This window comes from Sphaeramia orbicularis, chromosome 6, assembly GCF_902148855.1.
Source record: "Sphaeramia orbicularis chromosome 6, fSphaOr1.1, whole genome shotgun sequence".
In the NCBI taxonomy this organism is placed as follows: Eukaryota; Metazoa; Chordata; class Actinopteri; order Kurtiformes; family Apogonidae; genus Sphaeramia; species Sphaeramia orbicularis.
The window spans coordinates 2668300-2692869 of record NC_043962.1 but is presented as its reverse complement, the minus strand read 5'-3'; the positions used below and the strand labels follow the sequence as shown (position 1 = coordinate 2692869).

Below are 24570 nucleotides of genomic sequence, written 5' to 3'. Positions count from 1 at the left end.
CTTCAGTCGGACCGACTAAAATGATTGGTCAGACTTTTATTGGAAATATATGAGAATTAAACATTTTTGAGTTTCAATACCTGGTGGATTTCTTTTACATTTTAGTTTGACACACGCTTATTAGGAGCATTTTAAGATGACAAAAGAAAAGTGTAAAAATGCCACATCATACGGTAGAGCTTTAAGTGATATTTCAGACTGGAAGTACTCCGGTGATAAAAATAATTGCACATGTCAGTGCTTCCAAACACCTGTGTCCTTCTCACCCCCACCATCTGAAGACATTTAAAATGAAAATGTCCATTCTCCATGTTTATGTCCCCACTAGTTTATTTCCGGTTGTGAGTGATTGACAGGAGTTTTAAGCCCACCCCAAATGCTGTCATTGGTTGAAAAGCATGATGACGCCGATTGTCAAACCAACCCTGATCCACATCCTCCTGTTCCTGTGAGCCATGGTTTACCTACGAGTATTCACACAGCCAGAGCAACAGACTGTCAAAAGAAAATGTGATGTTCAATTGTTCAAAGTAAACAAAGGGGGCCCTCTAGTGGTCAGAATAAATTGCACTAACGTATGTTTTGTCCTTGCGGTGTTCCTGTAGCCAATTCGGATATAAGAAGGAACTAACAGACACATTTCTTTCACTCTGTTTGTATGGCCCCAAAACATTTGCCTGTGAGTATTTTATGTTCAGTTGTTGTCAGAATGAATAGTATCAAATATCTCTGATGTGAACTTTTGTTTCTGGATAAAAAGACGTAAATCTGAAGTTAATCTGTAAATGCTAATTGTTAGCATGTCTATGGATTTTCCCATTCAAGTTAGCATTGAGCTAGCGATCTTTTCCCCATTCATTTAAATGTATAATGCCATGTAAATGTACTAAGGCAGTGAACAGAACTCAGACATATTTTGTTTGTACGTTGCAGTTTTACAGTGAGTCTCAGGTAAAAGATTTGGACAGAAGTTTTGGGCGTCCAGCTTTTCTTGGTAAACCTGTTGTCTATCTGCCGAGCTAATCGCTACATGCACACAAGCAGAAGAATAGGAGTTAGAATAAAATGGTATTAACGGGAGACTATATATATATATATATATATATATATATATATTTACACACACATACATACATACACACACACTTAAATACAGGGTGTCCCAAAAAATGTATACACACTTTAAATAATTGTAAAGTAGGTGTTTATTAAAATTCCTTTAATTTTCCAAATGTAATTGAATTTCCAAACATCATTTTATTGTTTTGTCTGTTCCGCCTGTTCTCAAACTGATGTCTGTTCTGGTCCAGACTCTGGAAGTCTAGTGGTGTGAGGTCTGGTCGGGTGAACTGGACAAACAGGTGTACTGGACAGAGGGGTTTGGTTGAATATCCTCTGCGTTCATTAATTCACCATAAAAACCTAGACCTGGCAGTTTGTGATTGAATTTTGTAATTTGAGGTTTCAAGGAGACGCAACAGTTATGGTTTTAATCTGTGATATAAGTTTTAGTCCCTTTAGTTGAGTATAAACCAGGTCTAGAACAGGTTTGTGTATTCCACTGTGACGTTGAAGATACTGTAGGAGTTTTATTTCATCTGCTCCTCTGTTTATTCCTTCACATTTGTCTGCATTTCATTCCTACTCCACTATCATCACCACTTTCTGGACTTTGCGGACACCAGTTGGTTTACAGGTTTACTCCTCACTACAAGAAATACGATACAATGCACAGGCATTTTAAATCCAACTGACACAGGGCCACTACAAAGTGATTACACTTAATTATTTAGCACATTTTAACTGTATTTTAAACTGTATTTTCATTGTTTTGCACTGTAAAGCACTTTGTGACTTTGTCTGTGAAAAGTGCTCTATAAATAAAATTTACTTACTTACTTTTTGCCTCATTTTCTAACATTTGTCCTTTAATTCTGATGGTTTTTTTTTTTCTTATTTTTCTTTTCCTGCTTACAGGTGGAATTCGACTGCATCAACCCCAAGAAACAGAAGAAGAAGAAGAATTATAAAAACTCTGGAATCATCATCCTCAAGTCCTGTAAGGTGAGGATGGATTGACAGTCGGACACGTACTGTACATGAAAAGATGGGTTTACAGTGGCGCTTGTTTTCACTAATCCTAATCCCAGGATGATTGGTTTACAGCTGCAGTGGTGGCAGAGTGGTTAACACTTCTGCCTCACAGCTGGAAGCCTCCGAGTTCCGTTTTTATTTTACCTGGTCTGTTTTCCATGCTTGTGGTTTCCCTCTTGGTCCATTAAAAGCAGGTACATACAGTTTAATCTGCCAGTCGGTGCTCCTACCCAAGGTACTGATGAAGGTCTGGAGTTAACGAAGGCACAGACGTGTAAAACACATTTACATTTCAAAAACGCATAAAAAAGAAATCAAAAACAAAATAACATTTAGAAAACCCATTTACATTTTGAAAACAAATTCATATTTTTATAAAACACATTCGCAAATGTGAAAACAAATTTACATTTTAGGAAACAAATGTAGAAAATATTAAACACAAATCTATAAGTGGCAAACCTGAATCCTGAAACATATGAACAAAAATACAACTCTTAAAATGGAAAAGGACTGTCTTAAACACCAGAAGTGACACACAATGACCTGATATTAGAAGAAACAAATGATTTATAGTTTTTATTTATTTATTAACCATTTTACTTATGAACTGTACAGACCAATTTGGCACATTTTCAACAGAGCCTGAAATTAAGTTTACAACCAGACACGGTATTTGTAGTTCAGATAAACACAGGAAGTCAGCTGCGGTTCGTTAAGGATGAGAACAGAGGGTTTTTTATAACTGATCAATAGTCTCTTTTCCATTGACCCTCAAATTGTGCAAATATAACTTGCGCATAAAAAATTACCCAATGGAAAAACGACAATTTCACCAAAAGTCTCATTTTTTGATTTAAAAGTTTTTGCGCTGGAAAGAGGTGGTTTTCCGGGCGTAGCACAAATGGTATATCACGAGAAACTGCAATGGAAGACCTTTTTTCATTACAGCAAGCGGAGAAGAAACATGTCGTGGTATGTGTGGACATACCAGGAAACCCAATTAATTTTAAATTTAGTAGGAGATAGAGGGGTAATATATAATAATAATGAATATATCTGTAAATCAACACCGTATTTACGTTTGTCACCTTGTTTATGGAATGACTTCTCGTGTCATCTCGCGATAGTAAATAAACAAATCATCACATTTGTGATTTAACTGAAAAACCGACATTACACACTTCTGTTTTTTCGACATTTAGTAAATATGGGTAAAGTTTTGTGCAGATGTCCAATGGAAAAGAGACTAATGTTTTGTCCTGTTTGTGGAGTCCAGCTCAGCCAGTTTACACCTTTTTGTTCTTCATGCGGACGGTCTCTGGAGCTTTTACAGTCACAGACCAGACAGATGGACCAGGTCTCCTGTAATACTGTGTTCCGTGTTTCACCCAGGGTCCCTCATATACGTAGTGTGATCTTGGACATGATGTCAAAACTCCAGAAAACAAATACTGAATGACGGTAGTGGTTCTGGTCCGGTCCAACAACTGCTCCCTGGTCCTTTGGTTTATACTCCTGTCACTGGGTTTACAAACGTGGACCCAATTTGGATCAAATTTAAGGGCATTTCTGCAAACGGGTGGGAGGGGGTTGGGCTTCAGTGTCATTCTGCTTTATTCCAGCGTAATTTCATCACAAATGAGTGTCATTGGTTTTAAGACTCAGAGTGTGTGTGTGTGTGTGTGTGTGTGTGTGTGGTGGGGGGGGGGGGGCAAGTTTGTAAACCCAATGACAGGAGTTAAAACCGAAGGACAAAGGAGCGGTTATTGGACCAGACCTGAACCACTGCTGTCATTCTGTATTCTAACCAGTGTCGGCTGCTCGTCTTTCAGACAGGGGAAGCTTACTGTCAGCTTACATCAAAAAAATTGTCAAGTTATTTAAACAGAAATTTGGCCTTCTGTTCCTTGTGATTTGTATGTTTGTGTATTTACAGTGCAAGAAATGAACAGTTCATTTGGTAGTGGTTTCTCTCTGATTTCACAGCAGAATGTGCGACGGTATTAAACTGAACTGTGTCAGTGAAGGAGGAGATCTGAAAACAGCTGTCAATCAAACGGGATTCAGCCTTTCAACTCATCCCCCAATTAGCGTCCGGCCTGGCTGAGCTCCGCCCACAGCTCTGTTCATCCCCAGAGACACTGAGCGTCTGGGGGCAGGACAACACGGTGGCATTTATCCAATTAGCGTCCAGTTTAGAGTCAATGAAAAAAACAGTTCCACTCAGTCCCATTGAAGTGCATGGACGCTGAGCGTCTATGGACAAATGCACTGAGCAGAGATGGAATGAGAAAACACAGACACGGGAATGGAGGAGAAGTGAACAACATCCAGTCCACTGATCTGGGATAAAACTGATTCTGAACCAACTGGTCTGAGAGATGAACGTGTTCCAACACATTTGGAGTCAATGAAATGTCAACACAACTGAACAGATTTGAGCATTTAATTGGAGTCATTTTAAGGGAAGAGGAGCTTCCACTGCAGTCTGACAGAAATCGCCACTGATTCTAACTTATGTCATGATTTGAGCGGTCCGGTCCAGTTGAGCTCAAACTGGTCTAAATGTGGCCCCTGAACCTGAATGAGTTTCACACCCTGGATTAAACCGTGCTGGTCTTGATCATGTGACGTGGTTGTGACTGTCCGTTGCTGCAGAACTTGGTCTGAGTAACTAATTAGCAGCAGCAGCTTTGAGTCCCATGAAGGAGGCATTAAACCATCCAGCACTGGAATGACATTAAAGACGCCTTCATAGAATGACAAGCTTTCATAATTGATTCTGTTCCTTCTTCCTTTTCCCACACACACACCATCATGAGCGAGTCTTTGTTCACACACACACACACACACACACATATTTACTCACACACACACATACATACATCACATGCACTAAACTGTTAATACAGTAATTATATTTGTTGGCTGCCAGCAGGGATTAGACTAATGACAGTCAAACCCATGCTAAATATTCAATGTAATTGGAGTGGAAATTGTGTTCAACAAGATAATAATTAGTACTCTTTAGGAGGTACATTGAATTAAAAAACATGCACTGATTTCCACTTTTGACACAAATTTAACTTCTGAATTTTTTACAGCTTGATTGACTGTCAGACTGTCAATCAAGTGGCCACATACACATACCTAGGGGTCCATATCCAGAACCTTCTTTGCTGGAAACCACACATAGACAACTTGTACAATCAACTGCAGCGAAGACTGTATTTTTTGAGATGATTGAGGCTATATGGGGTCAGCAGGCAGATTCTGCAGATTTTTCCAGCGCTATCGTAGAGAGCCTCATCAGATACGGCATCACAGCCTGGTACGGCAACTGAGTCCAACTGAAGAACAGGCTGGACAATATGCACAAAACAGCAATGAGGATTATAGGTATGACAGAATATCAGTCCAGAGATAATCTGTAGAACCAGTGGGTCAGGAAACATGCAACAAAAATCTCTTCAGATGTGACTCATCCGTTGTCTTCCGAATACAAACTTCTTCCATCAGGGAGAAGATTTCGTATGCCAAAGTGTAAAACTAACCGCCTCAAATTACCATTTGTCCCAGCGTCCATTAAGCGGCTGAATGATGTTAAGAACTAGTGTCATAGATAGGGATGTATGAAAATATCGGTTCTGCAATATATCATGATATTTCATTTCACAATACTGTGTCGATATTAAAAAGTACTGTATCGATGTTTTTGGTATTTATTCAAATGCAGATATGGTAGAGGTTCATTTTTGTTTTTTGGTTTTCTTTCTTGTTTATATTTTTATTATTATTTAACACAGTTTTATTAAATAAGAAAAAAAAAGCACTTTTTACTGTCTGAGAGGCAGATGGTAATTCCTTTGGAAACCAGGAGAATTAGAAAAATGTTGCAATATAACATTAGATCCTGTTCTGATCAAATAAAAATGTGTTTAGTATTTGTGCAGATTTCTGGTGTAATTCAATTCTTCCAGGAAATAATCTTTAAATAAAAAAAAGAAGAAAAGAAACAAACAAAAAATTGCCTTATTAACAGTATCATGACATATTGGGATATATCGTATCGTGATCCTAGTATTGTGATTTGTATCGTATTGCCAGATTCTCGCCAATACACAGCCCTAGTAAAAGAGCGACGTGCAACAAACACACAGCACTTGAGCACTTTTTTTTTCTCTCTGCACTTTAGGCGTCTCCATATGTTGTGTTTTGTGATTGTCAAATGTAGTCCATGTCTGTTGTAGATGACAGACTGTCACGGTTATGTGTCTGTGATGATGTTTTTGATCTTGTTTTGTGAAGCAATGATATGTAGCACTGTGCCTAGGAGGAATTTCCCTCAGGGGATAATAAAGTGTATTTTACTTTACTCTGATTAACTATATAAAGCCTTTTATTCAGGTCCTGTCTTTTGTCTTTTGCAGTGTCCTAATATTTGGGTTTGTGTGTTTGTGCTGCTTTCTGACTTGGTGCTGTCTCTCTCTCGTCCCTGTAGATAACCAGGGACTACACCTTTCTGGATTACATACTGGGAGGATGCCAGCTGATGTTTACTGTGAGTGTGATATTAGCATGTCTTTTTTCTCTGCTTCCAAGAAATGATGTGATAATGAGATACCCGTTTGTGTATGCTTTGCTCTGTAAAACGGACGGGGAAACGCTCAGATTTCTATTTTCATCTCTCAGGGTTACTGTTGGTTCACTGTCATTTACATACAGAGAGGAAAAATGTGAAAGAGAAGGAGGTGAGAGATAGAAGGGGGAAAAAAAACAGAACAGAAGAGCGATGAGGAACTGCACATAAAACACTGAAATGGATGCTGTTCAGAAAATGAAAGGATCCACAGTTTGTTTACAGCCGAGTATGAGATGGTGAAGTTAAATGACGGATGTTGGGTTAAGTTTGGCAAAAAATAAGAGAAACTGGAAAACAGCACAGATACTGTTTATTCACTGTTGTCACTTTATTTCACCAGCTGGGTTTAAGGACTGTTTTTTTTTTTTTTAACAGCTTTATCATTTTTCCATAACAACACTGAAATCATTAAGTCATTTCTTACTTCCCCACAAATATATCCACATAAACACATGTATCAAATGGGCAAACAGACCACCAAAAGAAAAAAATAAGAAATATACACAAGTACAAAAAAAACAGACTCAAACCAATCTGTATTGGTCATTCTGGTTTTACCGCCAACGTTCTGGACCTCTGACATAAGAAAAAAAAAAAAGTCCCATCAGTCAGAGTATGGGCACTGACAAGACTAGGACAGCAGTCAAAGAGTGAGAAGGAAACCAAAATAAATACATGAAATAAAAACAAGAACTCAGGCCCAAGGCAGGCTCTGGATATGAGTTATGAACGGTAACCGGGTTCTGTCACATTTATCCTCCGACCTGTGGACTGTATGCATACTTTTGTCCAGGTTCAGTCCCAACATCACCTCTGGAATCCAGTTTAATGACAGTTTTAGACAAAATCAAACCCATATGTGTCCAGTTTGGACCCAGTCCAGTTGGTCCAGTTTGTCCTTGTAGGTGTTTCCATTGAACAGTGTTTTACATTTTTTTGCATATGTTTTGTGTTATGGTAGTTTTATTTCTACCCTCCTTCCCGTTTATATACTCTATTTTAGAGTGTATTCTTTAACTTCTCATGCTACAAACTGAACCCTGGGTAACTACATTTGGTTCTCTCCTGTTCCACTGATGGAATGACAGTGAAACGGAGTCTGAATCTGACATGGGTGAATAAGGAGGCAGATGATCGTCTTAGTCTCCTGCTGCACAAACTCGGTGTATCCCTGGTGATGTCACACCTTTGTGTGTAACTGAGTGAAACTGCCAGAGTGTGGTTTAATAATAGCCGCACACACAACGAGCTGTGCTTCATTATCCACGCTGTTTTTTTCACACACAATCCCACGGATGAAGCTCAGGACCATTCAGACAGACTGTGTTCCTGTAACACACACACACACACAGACATAATTAGAGCTGCAGCTATCGACTCTGTTTGAAGTCGAGTATTCTACCAAATATTTTAGCGATTAATCGAGTAATCGGACTTCATCATCGAAGCCGTTGTGTATCAGGGTGTGTATCGGCAAGAATCTGGCGATACGATACAAATCACAATACTAGGATCACGATACAATATATCAAGATATATCTGTTAAAAAGGCAATATTTTGTTTGTTTCTTTTTTTTTTAAGATTATTTCCTGGAAGAATTGAATTATACCAGAAATATGTACAAATACTAAACACATTTTTATTTGATCGGAACAGGATCTAATGTTATATCACAAACTGTTTCTAATTCTCCTAGTTTCCACAAGAACTACCATCTGCCTCTCAGACAGTGAAAAGTGCTTTTAGGATGCTTCAAATAACCATTATTTAATAAAACTGTGTTAAATAATAATAAATAAGATAGAAACAATAAAGAAAACTTAAAAATCAAAAATGAACCTCCACCATATCTGTATTTGAATAAATACCTAAAAATATTGATACAGTACTTTTTAATATCGATACAGTATTGTGAAATGAAATATCACGATAAATTGCAGAACTGATATTTTCATACACCTCTAGTCATGTAGACTCAGTCTTCTAGACACTAACAGATGCATAGACTCTGTTCTAACCAGAGCTGCTGTGGTTCTCAGGTTAAATGGACTAATGTTCTTCTACTGTTCAGTGACAGATGGGTGTTTACCTGCTGCTGCCTTCAGATGTGGACGCACACACATTACATCAGATTCTCTGTTTTTTTTCAGTTTGAAATTATCCCAAACGTTGGACATCTTTTGCAGATGGTCTCCTCGTTCTCCTCCATTGAAATAACTTTTTGACTCTGAGTGGAGTGCGTCCCTGTTTACAGTCCGTGTAGAACATGACCCCCAGGGCCGAACGCAAGTGATACTGAAACCAAATTAATAATTAATCGATTAATTGAGGCAAAAATAGTTATTTGAGGAGTTTTTGTACTTGAATTACTCGTTGCAGCTCTAGACATAATTAGAACACACACAAAATCAGCAGACACACACAGCTTGTGCCAACTACAATCATAAGCTGTGTGTCTTTTCTTCTCTGTCCAACCAGTTTCCCAGCTTTGTGACCTTTGTGTAGAGTCAGACTCCAGATGTAACAGTTTGGACAGGACTTAGTTTTCTCTGTGCAGCGTTTCATTCCAGTTGTTCCCAGTTCACCTGTGCATCACAATGTAGAAGCATTCATGTACTTAAAGTAAAAGTACCAGTGTAAAAAAAAAAAATACCAGTCTAAACGGTTAAAACGCTGCATTTCTGGTAAAAGTACAACAGAAGAGTTAATAGAAAATGTGATGTCAGTATTTAAAGTATTCTACTGTTTTAGTTGACATTACAGGGTGGGGAAGCAAAGTTTACAATATTTTGAGGCAGGGATTGAAAGACAGTGTATGACCAATTAGTTTATTGAAAGTCATGAGAATTTATTTGCCACAAGAAAATGTCCATAATAGAAAATGTTTTTATTCTCTGTGTCCTCCTTCTTTGTCAATAACTGCCTTCACACGCTTCCTGAAACTTGCACAAGTGTTCCTCAAATATTGGGGTGACAACTTCTCCCATTCTTCTTTAATAGTATCTTCCAGACTTTCTGGTAATAGTTTTGCTCATAGTCATTCTCTTCTTTCCATTATAAACAGTCTTTATGGACACTCCAACTATTTTTGAAATCTCCTTTGGTGTGACGAGTGCATTCAGCAAATCACACACTCTTTGACGTTTGCTTTCCTGATTACTCATATGGGCAAAAGTTTCTGAAAAGGTATGGATAATAGTGTTAGGTATGATTATGACATCAGTATATGTTTGGTTTCAAAACAACTGACGTAGTGTCTGCTGAGAAAAAACAACTAAATGTTCATTGTAAATTTTGCTTCCCCACCCTGTAGATTATCAGTAGTGAAGTGTCAGGGCCACAGCTGGATCTGTACCTTTGGGAAGCTGGTTTTATCGTCTTTACTATCAGTCACTTAGAAATACTATTAATGCAAATATTTCAGTATTAATATAAATACCTATTTATCAGGGATGGTTATTTTTGCCTTTTTTTCAATGAGGAAAAATGTGTAAAACAAAACAAGATGATGTAAAAAGACATGTGGAAACCTTTACTTGAACAAGTGGCTCCAGGCACATCAAGCCACGCCCCTCGCACGTATTGTATCTTATTTTGTCATGGATCCAGCTGATGTCATCATGTCTATGTGTGTGCTGATGTCATCATATCAATCACCTCTATATATGTGCCAAGTTTGAAGGAAAATGAAACAAAATTGATGTTTTTATAGATATTTGAAATTTCACCCATTATCAGTAAATGAAAGAAAAAAAAGATTTTAAAAATTCCTAAAAAATTTTAACTTTGACCTACTTTTTCCAAAGTGTAATCACATCTATTCTGGGTCACTGGCAATCTATAAACCCAACCAATTAGGTCTGAATTCAACCAATAGTTTTGCTGCTAAAGATTAAGCAAACAAACAAAACAAAACAAAAACAGCAGCCTTTGGGGGCGGGGCAATGAATTAATGACTGAATGTTTTATTTTGACATATAAAAAAACACAGTACAAACACCAACAAAAGCAAATGCCAGGAGCAAATTATCACCACACTGACAAAAAAGAAAATACATTTTTACTATTATACAAAACAAATACTACGATTGAAGTGTTATTTACACATTGGAGAAAAAAAGGAGTCAGAGGATGTTAACACTTATTTAATCCCACCCCCTTTCCTTAAATCATGTGCTCCAGTGTTTTAGCGTCCTGACATGACTCTAAGCTCCAGCCAGTGTTAGCCCCACCAAACCCAGAATAACACCTGCTCCTCACAGTTCATCTGTTTCTGTTTCTACCACTGAATGCTGCACTAACATTCCTCCTCATGACTTGTTTGGTGTTAGGGCGTTTCCAGACTCCCAGAGACTGCACACACTAATGCACTAATGACGGCAGTAACGTCGTTAAACCAGAGCAGGCAGATTCAGGTGGTCATTTATGGGTTGAATTCTGCAGCCGTTTCACTCACATTCCAGGTTCATGAGGTGAAGTTTTTGTAATAAAACAACCTGATCACTCGCAGCACCCACTTCAGATCTAATTGGACTGTACGTGTCTGTATGTGGAACCTGAAATAAAAGGATTTTGACACCATTGATCGTTAATATCTAAAGTGTAATTTTTGTATTTCACAAATTCATCCCGCGGGCTGGATTGGACCCTTTGGCGGGCTGTATTTGGCCCCCGGGCCACATGTTTGACACCTGTGTATCAGACAGAAGCTGTGCAGAAGCGTTCTCTGTATCTGCTCCACTGCACTTGGGTCAGTGTGAGTACTGTAAAAGCGAACACACTGATCATATGTGGAGCGTGTCTGCCTCAAGGTCCTGGTCAAGTTCAAGTGAGCACTTGACTTCTGCTTCTGTGCACAGATGCCGTCAGTGCTAGAATTTGTGTTGTGCATGCCTGGGGGGGCAGAGAGCTCTGAGAACCTCTGTGAAATTCAGGCCATTGTGAACAAACACACACACACACACACACAAAAACAACCTTCACTGTAACACTGAGATTTTCACCTTGTCTTATTGTGGGAAATGAGGCTATAAAGAGAGTATAGTTGCGTTGCCATAGTGACGCCTAGTGCTGTTGATGACAATGTTTGTGGCGTGATGAAACAGAAGCAAGTATGAGCAGGAGCAGAACAGCACCGTGGATGTGTGTGTAGGTCTGTTATGTTCACACTCAGTCCCAAAGCCTGACCTCTTATCTGCTGCTCTGTTCCTCCCACATAATTACTGATTATCTGTCCGTCCGATTGAATAATCAGAAGGTTTTCAGTGTTGGCTAATTCCTCTGGTTCTTGTCGATGCTCTGGTCAAGCTCCTGACGTCCAGATCAAACTGGAGAGCAGACCAGCATTCTGTCCGACAGGGGTGAGCTGTGAAGTTCACAGCCGTTAGTAGGGCTGGGTGTCATGGCCAATTTCCATAATCGATTCGATTTTGATTCATAAGGTTCTGAATCGATTAATCACGATTTGATTCGATCCAATATTGATTTGATTAAGTATTAATTGAATGATTCACATTAATTTAGTGATACCAAAGTTCCATTTTGAGTTGTAACCTGATTATTTGACTACTGCAGTCATGCAACACATCAATACTGGGATCAATATTGATATTAGAAAGGAAATAAATCTGACATTTAAGCAGGAAGGAGCTGAATCTGCTCTGAAATAAAGAACTCACAGGGTTGGGGGGGGGGGGGGGGGGGTTCACTCGGTGATTGTTGATTGGAGCGGGGCTGTGTGTGTGTGTGTGTGTGTGTGTGTGTGTGCGCTCTGTGATTGTTGGTCGGAGTGGGGGGAGTGGTGGACATTGTGGCTTTACTCTTCCTCTAACTCCATACTCAGCCACAGGTGATAGTCTGGATCCAAGTTATTATTCCAAGAACGTCCGGCTTCTGCGACTCGCCTCATAGAACCTCTGGGCGTCCAGTTCCTTCACACTGTGGGTTCCAGTTTGAGGCTGGGAGGACCTCCAGCAGAGGGAATTCCCCCACCCTTCCTCCGCGTCTTTTCCGTGCCAGAGCCATCGCGGGCGAGACCACGGGGTTCGGAAGACAGAGCCAGTCACGCTTCCACGTACTCCTGGTCCTGCTCTGAAAAATCGATCTCATCCACTATTAATCGATTACACAAAATTAAAACGAAATTGATCTAAGATTGATCAAATCGATTTTTTTTACGCACTCCTTTCCGTTAGGACACAGTGTCAGATGGAAAAGTGTCACCCCACCCCCTCCATGGAAAAGTGACCCACCCCCAATAAATCACCAAATTTGTAAAAAAAAAAACAAAAAAAAAAACAAAAAGTTTATTTAACGTATATATAAACACAAAACATGTTATGAAAAGCACAAAAATGTATGAACAATCATGCATGGCACAGTAATGAAGTACAAATACTGAAAAATTTTCTGTATGCTGGTACTTTACATCTTACCCAGGGACAACAGTTGAAAAATAGCTTTTTTGCTAAAACTGGCACATTTACAGAAATGTTCATTAATGTGTACTGTCCCTGCTAAATAAATAAATAAACGATGACAGAGGTCAAGGAGGACCTCTGTCCTCTGCAGTCAAGTGCTTCAGTAAAAAGCTGAACAGTGGTGGACGGTGTTGGACGGTGGTGGACAGTGGTGGACGGTGTTGGACGGTGGTGGACAGTGGTGGACGGTGTTGGACAGTGGTGGACAGTGTTGGACAGTGGTGGACGGTGGTGGACAGTGGTGGACAGTGATTGATATCTATCAGTTGCAGGTATCACAGGGCTGAGTGTATGTAGATGTTTCCGGAAACGCATCCTTTCAGCGTACAGGTTTTAAATAGACGGATCACACTGGGCAGAATAAATAGCTGCTGGTACTGACTGACTGACACACACATGTCTGTTTTTTTTTTTTTTTTTTTTTAACTTCACTCCAGGCTTTTACTTGTTTGTAATGAACAACATTTTGGTGCAGCGGGTACAGTTTTCCCTTCTTGTGGTGATGTGATGAGCACATTTAAGGCGGAATGGGAACTCTTAAATCCTCCCTGCTCCCTCCTAATCTTTTGCTTTTTGTCACAGACCTGCAGCTCTTTCATGTACACACACACACACACACACACACACACACACACACACACACACACACACACACACACAGTCTTAAAACAGATGCTTCCTCTCTGCTGCTTACAACTCATTTACATACATATACATGCACACATATGAGCAGAAACATGCAGGATCCTCTGCACACACACTCTCCTGTGTTTTCACACTCCATAACACTGTGTTTGGAGAGCACACACATACACACATACATACACACATGCACACACATGCACAAACATACCTACACACATATACACACATGCACACACATACACACATATACACACACACGTACACACATGCACACATACACACACATGCACACATACACACACATGCACACACACACATGCACAGATACACACACATACGCACACACATACACGCACACACACACACACACACACACACACACACATACATACACACATTCCAAATGCATTATCTTGCTCATACAGGCCTTTCTATCACACATCCATTGTGCTCTTTGAACCAGGACTGTACCATAGGTGTACACACACACAAACACACATACACACATGCACACACATCCTAAATCTTCAAACCTGCTCCTTCCTCTGTTCAGGCGTTCTGACTGATGTAGACACACACCAGCACACACATCATCTGCACAAAGATCCTCCAGCACAGATGACATCTTCTGCCTACACACACACACACACACCAACACTTCTATGCACAGGTTTTACGTACATGCACAGAGTATGGAGCGGCAGCCGTGTACAAAAGCACACACCCAGCAGTAGAAACCCCAGTTGTGCGGTGTTCAATCAGACTTAGCGTGGCTCTAATCCTAATCTGCAGGAAGGGAAAGTCTCTCCTCAGGCTGCGTGAGCTGGAGGAGAGCAGCGTTCCTCTGTTACATACTTAGACACACACAGACAGCCTGCTACTGATGATGATGATGATGAGGGGATGTTTGTACACGTCTGAGTTCACATGAATTAGACTATTATTCATATTTTATATTTGATAGAATTCAGGGCTGTGTAAGGCATATGAGGTTGGAAGGGGATTTGTGTGAGTGAACAGAGGAGGATGAGAAGATCTGAACAGAGGAACAGAGTCAGGAGTTTAGTGAAGAACCAACCCCATGGCCCTTTGAACAGAAATGAGAACATGAAGAAGAAATGAGAAGATGAAGAAGAAATGAGAACATGAAGAAGAAAGAAAGGAGAAGAAATGAGAAGATGAAGAAGAAAGAAGAAATGAGAACATGAAGAAGAAAGCAAGAAGAAATGAGAAGATGAAGAAGAAAGCAAGAAGAAATGAGAACATGAAGAAGACAGCAAGAAGAAGAAATGAGAACATGGAGAGAAAGAAGAAGAAATAAGATGAAGAAGAAAGAAAGAAGAAGAAATGAGAACATGAAGAGAGAAAGAAGAAGAAATGAGAACATGAAGAAGAAAGAAAGAAGAAATGAGAACATGAAGAAGAAAGAAAGAAGAAGAAATGAGAACATGAAGAAGAAATGAGAACATGAAGAAGACAGCAAAAAGAAGAAATGAGAAAAGAGCACAGGACCAGCGAAAGACTACAGTGGACCTGTGTGTGTGTGCATGTCAAGGTTATTATTATTAACGAAAACTAACGAAATGACAAAAACTAGAACTGTAAAAACATTTTCATTAACTGAAATAAATAAAAACTATAATTAAAAGAAAAAAATGATAACTAACTGAAACTGTATTGTGTGTTTACAAAACTAACTAAAACGTATAAAAATTAAGGATAAAATTCCCTTCGTTTTCTTCTTTGTCAGTGTCAGATTGATACAAAAGCGACTGATTTCACTCTAGCAATTTTAGCTGCTGTCTCCATACGACACTTTTTGCTCCGTCACTTGTGTTCACTGTGGTTTCCAGTCGTCTTCTGGTCCCCACTCTACCTGGAAACATGGAGACTAAAGCAGCAGAGTCCTGTCTGGGATTGATTTGAATAGGAGCACAGAGAAGAAGAGAAAAGAGACCACTGAACTACAACTGAACTACAACTGAACTACAACTGAACTACAACTAAACTACAACTGAACTACAACTGAACTACAACTGAACTACAACTAAACTACAACTAAACTACAACTAAACTACAACTGAACTACAACTAAACTACAACTAAACTACAACTAAACTACAACTGAACTACAACTGAACTACAACTAAACTACAACTGAACTACAACTAAGCATTTAGAAAAAAAATAATAATAAAAACTAGTAAAGCTGCTCTAAAAACAAATTAAAACTAACTGAATTAGAGGAAAAAAAAGTCAAAACTAAATAAAATTAAACTAGAATGAAAAATCCAAAACTATTAGAACCTTGTGTGTGTGTGTGTGTGTGTGTGTGTGTGTGTGTGTGTGTGTGTGTGTGTGTGTGTATAACAGGACTTTTTTCAGTTATGTAGCCTCTTAATCCCCTCTGTTCCGTCTGTGTTGTGATAGTAATGCTACATGACTCTTGTGGTAATACACATGCGTTATACACAGAGGTGTAATGGAGTACAAATACTTCCATACCTTACTTAAGTACAAATTTGGTTCTCTATACTTTCCTAGTGTAATTATTTTTCAGCTGACTTTTTACTTCTATTCCTTACATTTTCACACAGTTATCTGTACTTTCTACTCATATTTAAAAAATAACCTCATTACTCCTATTTCAATTCAGTTTGTTTTCATTCCTTGTCATCGTTTAAATAAAATAAAACTAATCCAGATAAATGGCTCCATCTGTATAGAGTGAATCTGACTGTGGTTGGATGAGAAATATAAACGTATACCATTCAGACATCCTATTGGTTTGGACTCCATCCATCCACCTGACTTTAGCACCATTCCACCAGTGTGTGTTTGGACCCACTGGGAGTTGGATTTGTTAGTTTGACAAACCTCCATGTGGAGTAGAAACCTGAATGAAGGACCCTGAAATAAACAAGAACCAATATGAACGAAAACAGACTGTCCTACTGCACCGGACTGGAGCTGGAGCGACACACTGGGAACAAGAGAGACAAAGAGATAGAGAAAGAGAGAGAAACTGGAAGAGGAAGAGAAACTGAACAAAAGAGTTTACACACTAAACAAACTCAGCCATCCATCCATCCCTCCCTCCATCCATCCATCCCTCCCTCCCTCTGTCTGTGGGTTTTTAACTCCACTCTTGCAGCTCCTGGTTTCTGTACTGGCTCAGACTAGCTGAGTTCCAGCTCAGAACAGAAAACTCTGGTACAAATGTCACAATGTCATTTATTTGACAGTAATTTGGCAGCAGTGGAATCCCTCTAATTTATTGCAGTCAGACATGTTTTCTGCCACATTACTGCTGTGAAACACTCGCTGCTGAGACGCCGCTCTGTCACCCTGTTCACTTTTTATTATCCTGCACATTTGCGCATGGAAACGGTGTTTGTCATGTTCTGTTTAGTTTCCTTGTGTGGGAGCAATTACCAGTGGCTTTGGGCGAGGGAAGAAGTTGGAAACAGAACAGTGTCATCTCCCACTGTTATCCATTTGACAGTCATCAAACTAATAACGTCTGTCACCACAGAGGGCACTGGAGGAAAAACAGCAGCAGAGTTTGGGGAGCACCACTTTGGGAATACGCATTTTTAGGTTCATTCTGAGAGACAGTATTAAAGAACAATGACAAAAAGGGAGGAAAAATATGCTTGCTTTTTGCTTGTAACCAACTAAATCTATTGGGGACAGAGAAAAATGTCTGTGTTTTAGTTTGAGGTGAATTCAACAAACAGACTTAACTTCTAATCCACAGGTGTCAAACATGTGGCCCGGGGCCCAAATATGCCCCCCCCCCCGCCAAAGGTTCCTTTCCGGCCCTGCAGAATCAAAGAGCAAAAATGAACCTGAACAGTCCAGGTTGTCCAAATCCTTTTGATTCAGATTCCACATACGGACCAATGTGATCTTCAGTAAAAATAACAACACAATAACCCATAAATAATGACAACGACGAATTTTCTTGGTGAAAAATTATGTAGAAAAAGTCTAAGTGAAAAAAAAAAAAATTACACTGAAAATATTTACATTTACAAAACTGAATTAGACTTTTTACAGTGGACTACCCCCTGAATTAGACTTTTTACAGTGGAGTACCCCCTGAAATAGACTTTTTTTATCCAAGTACTCCCTGAAATAGACTTTTTATAGTGGAGAACCCCTGAAATAGACTTTTTACAGTGGAGTACACCCTGAAATAGACTTTTTACAGCAGAGTACCCCCTGAAATAGACTTTTTACAGTGGAGAACCCCTGAAATAGACTTTTTACAGTGGAGAACCCCTGAAATAGACTTTTTACAGTGGAGTACCCCCTGAAATAGACTTTTTACAGCAGAGTACCCCCTGAAATAGACTTTTTACAGTGGAGAACCCCTGAAATAGACTTTTACAGTGCAGTACCCCTGAAATAGACTTTTTTTTATCCCAGTACCCCCAACTCTCACTTTAGTATTTTGGTAGAAAAAATTAGTCCAAATGTGTTCCTGTGCCAAAGGTGTCTGTTTATGTTCACAAAACTGTGTAAACAAACAACATATATTTAACTGTAATGTATTAAAAATAACAAATCTTTATTAGTACATTTTGTGCAAAATATAAGCTGATAAGTGCCCTCTGTCATTGATTAAAAAAAAAAAAATAATTAAATGGTCATGAATGAATAAATGAACCTCATCAAGATTAAGAATTTAAATTGCCCTAATGATAAAAGTGTGGTAAGTTTCAGATGGTTTTGGTGAGTGTTCCAGCTTTATGGGTTAATATAGTCCCATATAGTCTCATATACCAGTGAGTGGTCCAAGTATCACCTCAGCTGGAGCAGATGTCACAGTCACAGTTTTCCCAATGCACTATGGGTCATGTTGAGCCTAACATGTGTGAGGGCAAAGGCAGTCCAAGCAGGTCCAGTCTGTAGTTCAACTCCAAACGTGACACAGTGGAGCAGCTGTAGGGTCTGATTGGGAGGAAATGTCCCTGGGGTTTGGTTGGACATGTGTGAAGACTGTGCCCACTTTCAGACTTATGGATCCACACAAGCGTCTTGACAAAACTGGCAAAGAAAGTGAAGGTAAAGCTGTGTTGGTGTTGGTTCTCCTTTGGCTGGAGGTGTTGTTAACACTGGAGCTAATGGGTTTGGACTGCCTGACTACTGTTCATCCCATTTGGAGTGGAAATCCACAAAAGCAGCAAAATACTGCAGAGGAAGTGTTGGCAGTGGAGTGTGTGTGCAGGTACCACCAACTCAGGAAGTATGAACTAACATGGGCTCCAGGGGGCGGGGCTCCGTCCTACTTATAATACTATGGGGGCCCACGAAAGTGAAAATGAAACTTAACACTCATTTATTTTTTCTCTACCTCCTGAAGCTTCACAAATGTTCATTTAAGGGGGCAGGATGTTTGTTTTATTATATTTTATACATATGTAGAATAAGTCTAATGTGACAATGATGATTTTTTGTATGAAATGTTTGGTGTGGTGGTATGGAGTTTGCCGTGGCACAGCGCCACACTGGATGTGGTTTGCTGGTGTGTCCACACACACACACACACGTTTGGGTTCAACGCCTCTTCTTCTCTTGTTCTAACATCCATCCACATCCGTTTGTTTTGGTGATGTGACTCTAGTTGGACTCAAAGGTCTTTCCATTCCAGTTTTGGGTCAGACACCAGTTTAACTACAAACAAAACACCTCCAACAACAACAACAACTATTCAGAGAAAAACTAGAGTTTGGGTTAAATTATTGTTTTTCCATTAGACAAATTTTTATGCAAAAATTATATTCATGCAGTTTGCGGATCAATGGAAAAGAGAGTAGTGTCCCTCCAAATCTGTTGTGATCAGGCAACGAATCCATGATGACGATGATGATGATGATGGTGGTGGTGGCTAGAAACCAGAATGGATCCATTCCATGTCAGTGGAAAAGGCGTGTTCTCCACATACACTATAGGATCAGATCTACAGATGGAGTAGGTGGGTGGAGTGAGTGAAACAGATGTGTGTGTGTTGTATGACACATGTATGTAGGCTCAGCATCAGCTGTGGAATGGAATCAAATACAAAACCAGTTCACACATTTAGTTTAGATGGAGGAATCATCCAATCACTAATCAGATTACTTCATCAGAGGCTCCAAATCTGGACGTCCTCCTTAAATGAAGAACAGTCATCTGGGGACTTTTGGGAAACACTGCGATTTCTATAGCAATAAACTAATCATATGTTATGATTCTGTGATTCAGTTTGAGAGATTTGACCGATAAAGACACTTTTTCTGCCATTTTATCTGTTTTTGAAATAACCATCAACTTTATACTGAGCTTTAATGAACATCTACATGATCAGTGAAATAAATACAAGAAAAGATAGACAGACAGACAGACAGAGAGAGAGAGAGAATATAAAATTTAAATTGAAATAAATTAAAACTATACTCAAATATTTGACATAAAAGCAGATCTTTACATAGGTGTTTTTTCCCTTAAAAGTGCGGTAATCAAACACGGTTATCATGATAATTAGAACTAAAACGGTAATACTAACTGTCTGCAATTTTACCGTTTTATCATTATCATCATTATACCGGTAACCGTTACATCCCTATTTGTCCCATATGTCATCCAGGGTGAAGGAAGCGTCGGTAGGGCAGTGACTCCACAGCAGCACCCTGGTTCTGTCAGCCCGTGTGTGTGTCTGTGTGTGTGTGTGTGTGTGTGTGTGTCTGTCACTCCTGCTGTGCTTCTGCTTTTTAGATTCCAATCCCCTTTTTCTGTCACTTTTTTTACACATTTACCCAGAGTTTTCTGTTGTTTACCACCTTTGCTCTGTCCTCCCTTTTTTGTTGTCCATCTTCTTTCCCTCTCTGTCCAAACTGAAGCAGAACATCAGTGTTTTATAACATTCCTCGTTCCAGCGAATAAAGAGAGAAAGCAGGTGATGGTTGAGACTTGTATCTTTAAGCTGATAGAGAGGAGGCGGAGTTTCTGGGTCGGGTTCTTGTCAACACACAAACCTCTATTCAGTGCCTGAGGAAAAGCTTGTCACTCTTAATCTCATATTATGTTTTGCAGTGTGTGTGTTTGTTTGTTTGTGCACATCTTCATATTACTACACAGCGTACAGCCTCACAGTGTCACCCCGTGGTCATCCACGTTAAAAATATGCTTTTGGGACGAGTTTCTCTGTTTTCCGACACAGTGAGGAAACACTTTTTTTTTTTTTTTTTTTTTAACTATCCTCAAATAAAACCCTAGTGTAGGAATTTAACAAACAGAAGAGTGCATTTTACTGACCTTAGCCCATACAGACCCACAGCTACTATTGTCAGTTCCCAAATTAATTTTTTTGTCTATTTAACCTTTTTTAAGTGACTGCTCTCCATTTATTATATTATCCTCTCCATTTTGCATTTTTTTCAGTGTAAATCAGGTATTTTCCTATATTTCTTTTACTGATCATGTACTTTAATCATCATGCTGAGGTTACGTTTGAGGGTTATTAAACCAAAAACAGAGAAAACTGAATAAACAGTGTCTTTTTCAGTCCAATCTATCATGAACTGATCATAAACTCAGTGTGTCCATCCACTGTCATTGATCCAACTGCATGGGTTTGACTGGAGAATCAATGTTGGAGAAGATGACAGTGTTTCCACAGTAACTACGGAGCCTCTGAATGTCCAAATATGGTCATATCTGAGGACCATGAAAAGATAAAGAAGTGTATTTTACGCCGATGTTTGGGTCTTTAAGGGTTAAAGGTGGACGTTTGGGTCTTTAAGGGTAAAGGTGGACGTTTGGGTCTGTAAGGGTTAAAGGGTTGCTGTTTTTCTATTGACTTTTATTTGAACTGTATAAAAAAAAAAAAACTATGTGAGAATGTGAATAGTATTTGGGTCCAACCCTGTGTTCCCTCGTTTTCATTTCCTTTTGTCTGTGTGCTCATCTGAAAGCAGAATTATGCAAAAACTACTGCTTTAATTCGCATCAAATTTGGTGTTTTGTGGAAAGAGGAAAGACTCTCATGTTGACCACAGTCCAGAGTCATGCGTTAAAATCATACAAACTATACATTTATTTAGTTCATATCACTGTTGCGCGGCTGTGGATGACACTGACTGAACAAACAAATGAGGTCACACATGCACAGATTCAACAATAATCAGTTTAACCATGTTTCCATCTGATGGTGTCTGTAATCTGAGGAGCTCCTGTCATGTGACCCAGTGGGTTTGTCATGTGACCCAGTGGGTTTGGACTCCTGTCATGTGACCCAGTGGGTTTGGACTCCTGTCATGTGACCCAGTGGGTTTGGAGTGTCCTTGTGATGCCAGGTGTTCGGTCTCTGCCATGCTGGCTGACAGGTGGAAAAAAGAGGAAAAGGGAAAAGCATCATTTAGTTGACAGGTGAGGGAGTCACAGCTGTCAATCAAAGCCTGACGTGGCAGATATCACAGCCGTCTGTTTGACCTGAAACCAGACGAACAGATGAATAATAAAGATGGAGGTCACATAATACAGCACAGGTGTTAAAACTGACCAAAGGGTCCAGTCTGACCCGTGGGACAAATTTATGGAACGCAAAAATGACACTGAAGATATTAACAATCAATTAACAATCGATCAGTTTAGTTCAGATTCCACATTCAAACCAATTCAGTCTGAAGTGGATCAGAACCAGTGACATACTATCAGAATAACAACTCTAATTTCCTCCGCCAGGAGATATTGTGGTCACTTTGCTTTGTGTGTTTGTTTGTTTGTTTGTTTGTTTGTTTGTTTGTTTGTTTTTTAGCATCTTTAGTGTAAAATTCTTCCACCCATCTTTCCCAAATCTTCCCCACAGATAGGCCTAGGCCCTGGGACCAACCCATTAAATTTTGGTCCCAGTAGGACAAAGTTCAAGGTCACAGCAAGGTCACAACATCTACAGTTTTCCATCTGTCATCATTGAGACATTTTCCAAAAATTCAAAACAACTCCGATTAGCTTCCAGTTGGATCCACCTGTAGCTTAGAACAATCTCTTGTATCTGGAACTAAATTGTCCACATCCACTGTGGAATGTGGACTCTGTGGACATTTACATTGAACATTGAAAATCCCATTTCCCACACATTTAAAATTAGAACTCAACTAATATTGATTGGAATTTAGTCTAATTGGACAGACACATGACTGGGACCAAGCTGCAACTGTTTCTTCTGTATGGAACAACCTGGAAACTGTTGAATTTAAACAGAAATAGTCGATCCACACATGCACACCGTTCAGGGTGAAGGAGGAGGTTTGTGTTCTCTGAACACTTGTTTCCTCTTTTTTTTGTTTAAAAAAAGTAAAATTACATGAAAATGTTTGCATTTAGAAACTATCCATTCACCAAAAAAATATGAACAACCTGACATGTCTTCATATAAATCAGTGTAATTGGACCAATATTCAATCTGTTCTTAAATGTTCTGTGTGTTTGTAGATCCACTGGGATCTGTACTAGGGCTGTAAGAAAATATCGGTTCTGCGATATATCATGATATTTCATTTCACACTACTGTATTGATATTAAAAGTACTGTATGGATATTTTTAGGTATTTATTCAAATGAAGATATTGTGGAGGTTCATTTGTTTTTTTGTTTTTCTTTTTTGTTTCTATTTTATTTATTCTTATTTAACACTCTTATTCAATAATGTTCGTTCCTTTGTTGGGATTGACCTCAAATCCTGTTCTGATGTTAGTTGTGAACTAATAGAATCTGAACATTTGAACAGGATCTGAAACTGGAATGTCTGTAAAACAGAATTTCAGTTCGAACACAAGAACATTTTGTGATAGAACATTAGATCCTGTTGGGATCAAATAAAAGTGTGTTTAGTATTTGTGCAGATTTCTGCTGTAATTCAATTCTTCAAGGAAATAATCATTTGAAAAAAGAAACAAAAAAATTGCCTTTTTAGCTTACCGGCCGACAGGCCTTAAGCTATTGTCGTCATGCGGCATCCAGCGGCGTCTGTCGTCTGTTACAAAAATTTCAATCGTCTTCTTCTCCGAAACTACAATTCCGATTGACTTCAAACTTGGTATACAGCTTCTGTATGATGATGTCAGCAAAAGTTAGTGAAATTATTTGGATCTGGATCTGATTCTGGATTTGGTGCAACTTTGAAAAATGTTCCCATTATAACAGATAGGAAGTGGATTGATCCAATAAATCAGTATCAATGATATCAAGTTGGAATTTGAATTTTTTACAGATCTGATTGGAATATGAGCAAAACATGGGTTATTTCTTAAAAGAATAAATACACAGAACTGGGTGAGAATAAATGGATCTGGAAACATTTCCCAAAGTTTTTAATTTGGCCGGTAAGCTACAGGGCCATTGGTCCGATTTTAACAGTATCATGATATATTGTGATATATTGTATCGTAATCCTAGTATTGTGATTTGTATCATATCGCCAGATTCTTGCTGATACACAGCCCTAGTAAACACTAATATAATGTACTGTTCTTATTTTACTGGTCTTCAGATTGTATTGGACTGACTATAAACCCTGAACTAAAGTGAGTTTAACAGGATCCAAAGTGACCAAAGGAGTCCTCCAAAAATAATAATAATACAGTCAGTGTTTTCATGGTCATGTACAGTTTATTAGTGCTCAGATGGACGGGGATGAGCCTCAGACTGTTCTGAACTGC

At 39.1% G+C, this 24570-nt stretch overlaps 1 protein-coding gene and 1 pseudogene across 2 annotated transcripts in view; both read left to right on the top strand.

The window, feature by feature from the left end:
• The window catches only part of LOC115421684 (CCR4-NOT transcription complex subunit 1-like), a 969367-nt pseudogene that overhangs the window by 367374 nt on the left and 577423 nt on the right, over nt 1–24570 (top strand).
• Nucleotides 1–24570, top strand: part of cpne2 (copine II) — a 106232-nt gene that overhangs the window by 48357 nt on the left and 33305 nt on the right. For both annotated transcript variants that reach the window (XM_030137670.1, XM_030137669.1), the window contains 2 exons: nt 1978–2064; nt 6599–6658. In XM_030137670.1, coding sequence (XP_029993530.1) covers nt 1978–2064; nt 6599–6658 — 147 coding nt within the window. The remainder of the gene's footprint in view (nt 1–1977; nt 2065–6598; nt 6659–24570) is intronic.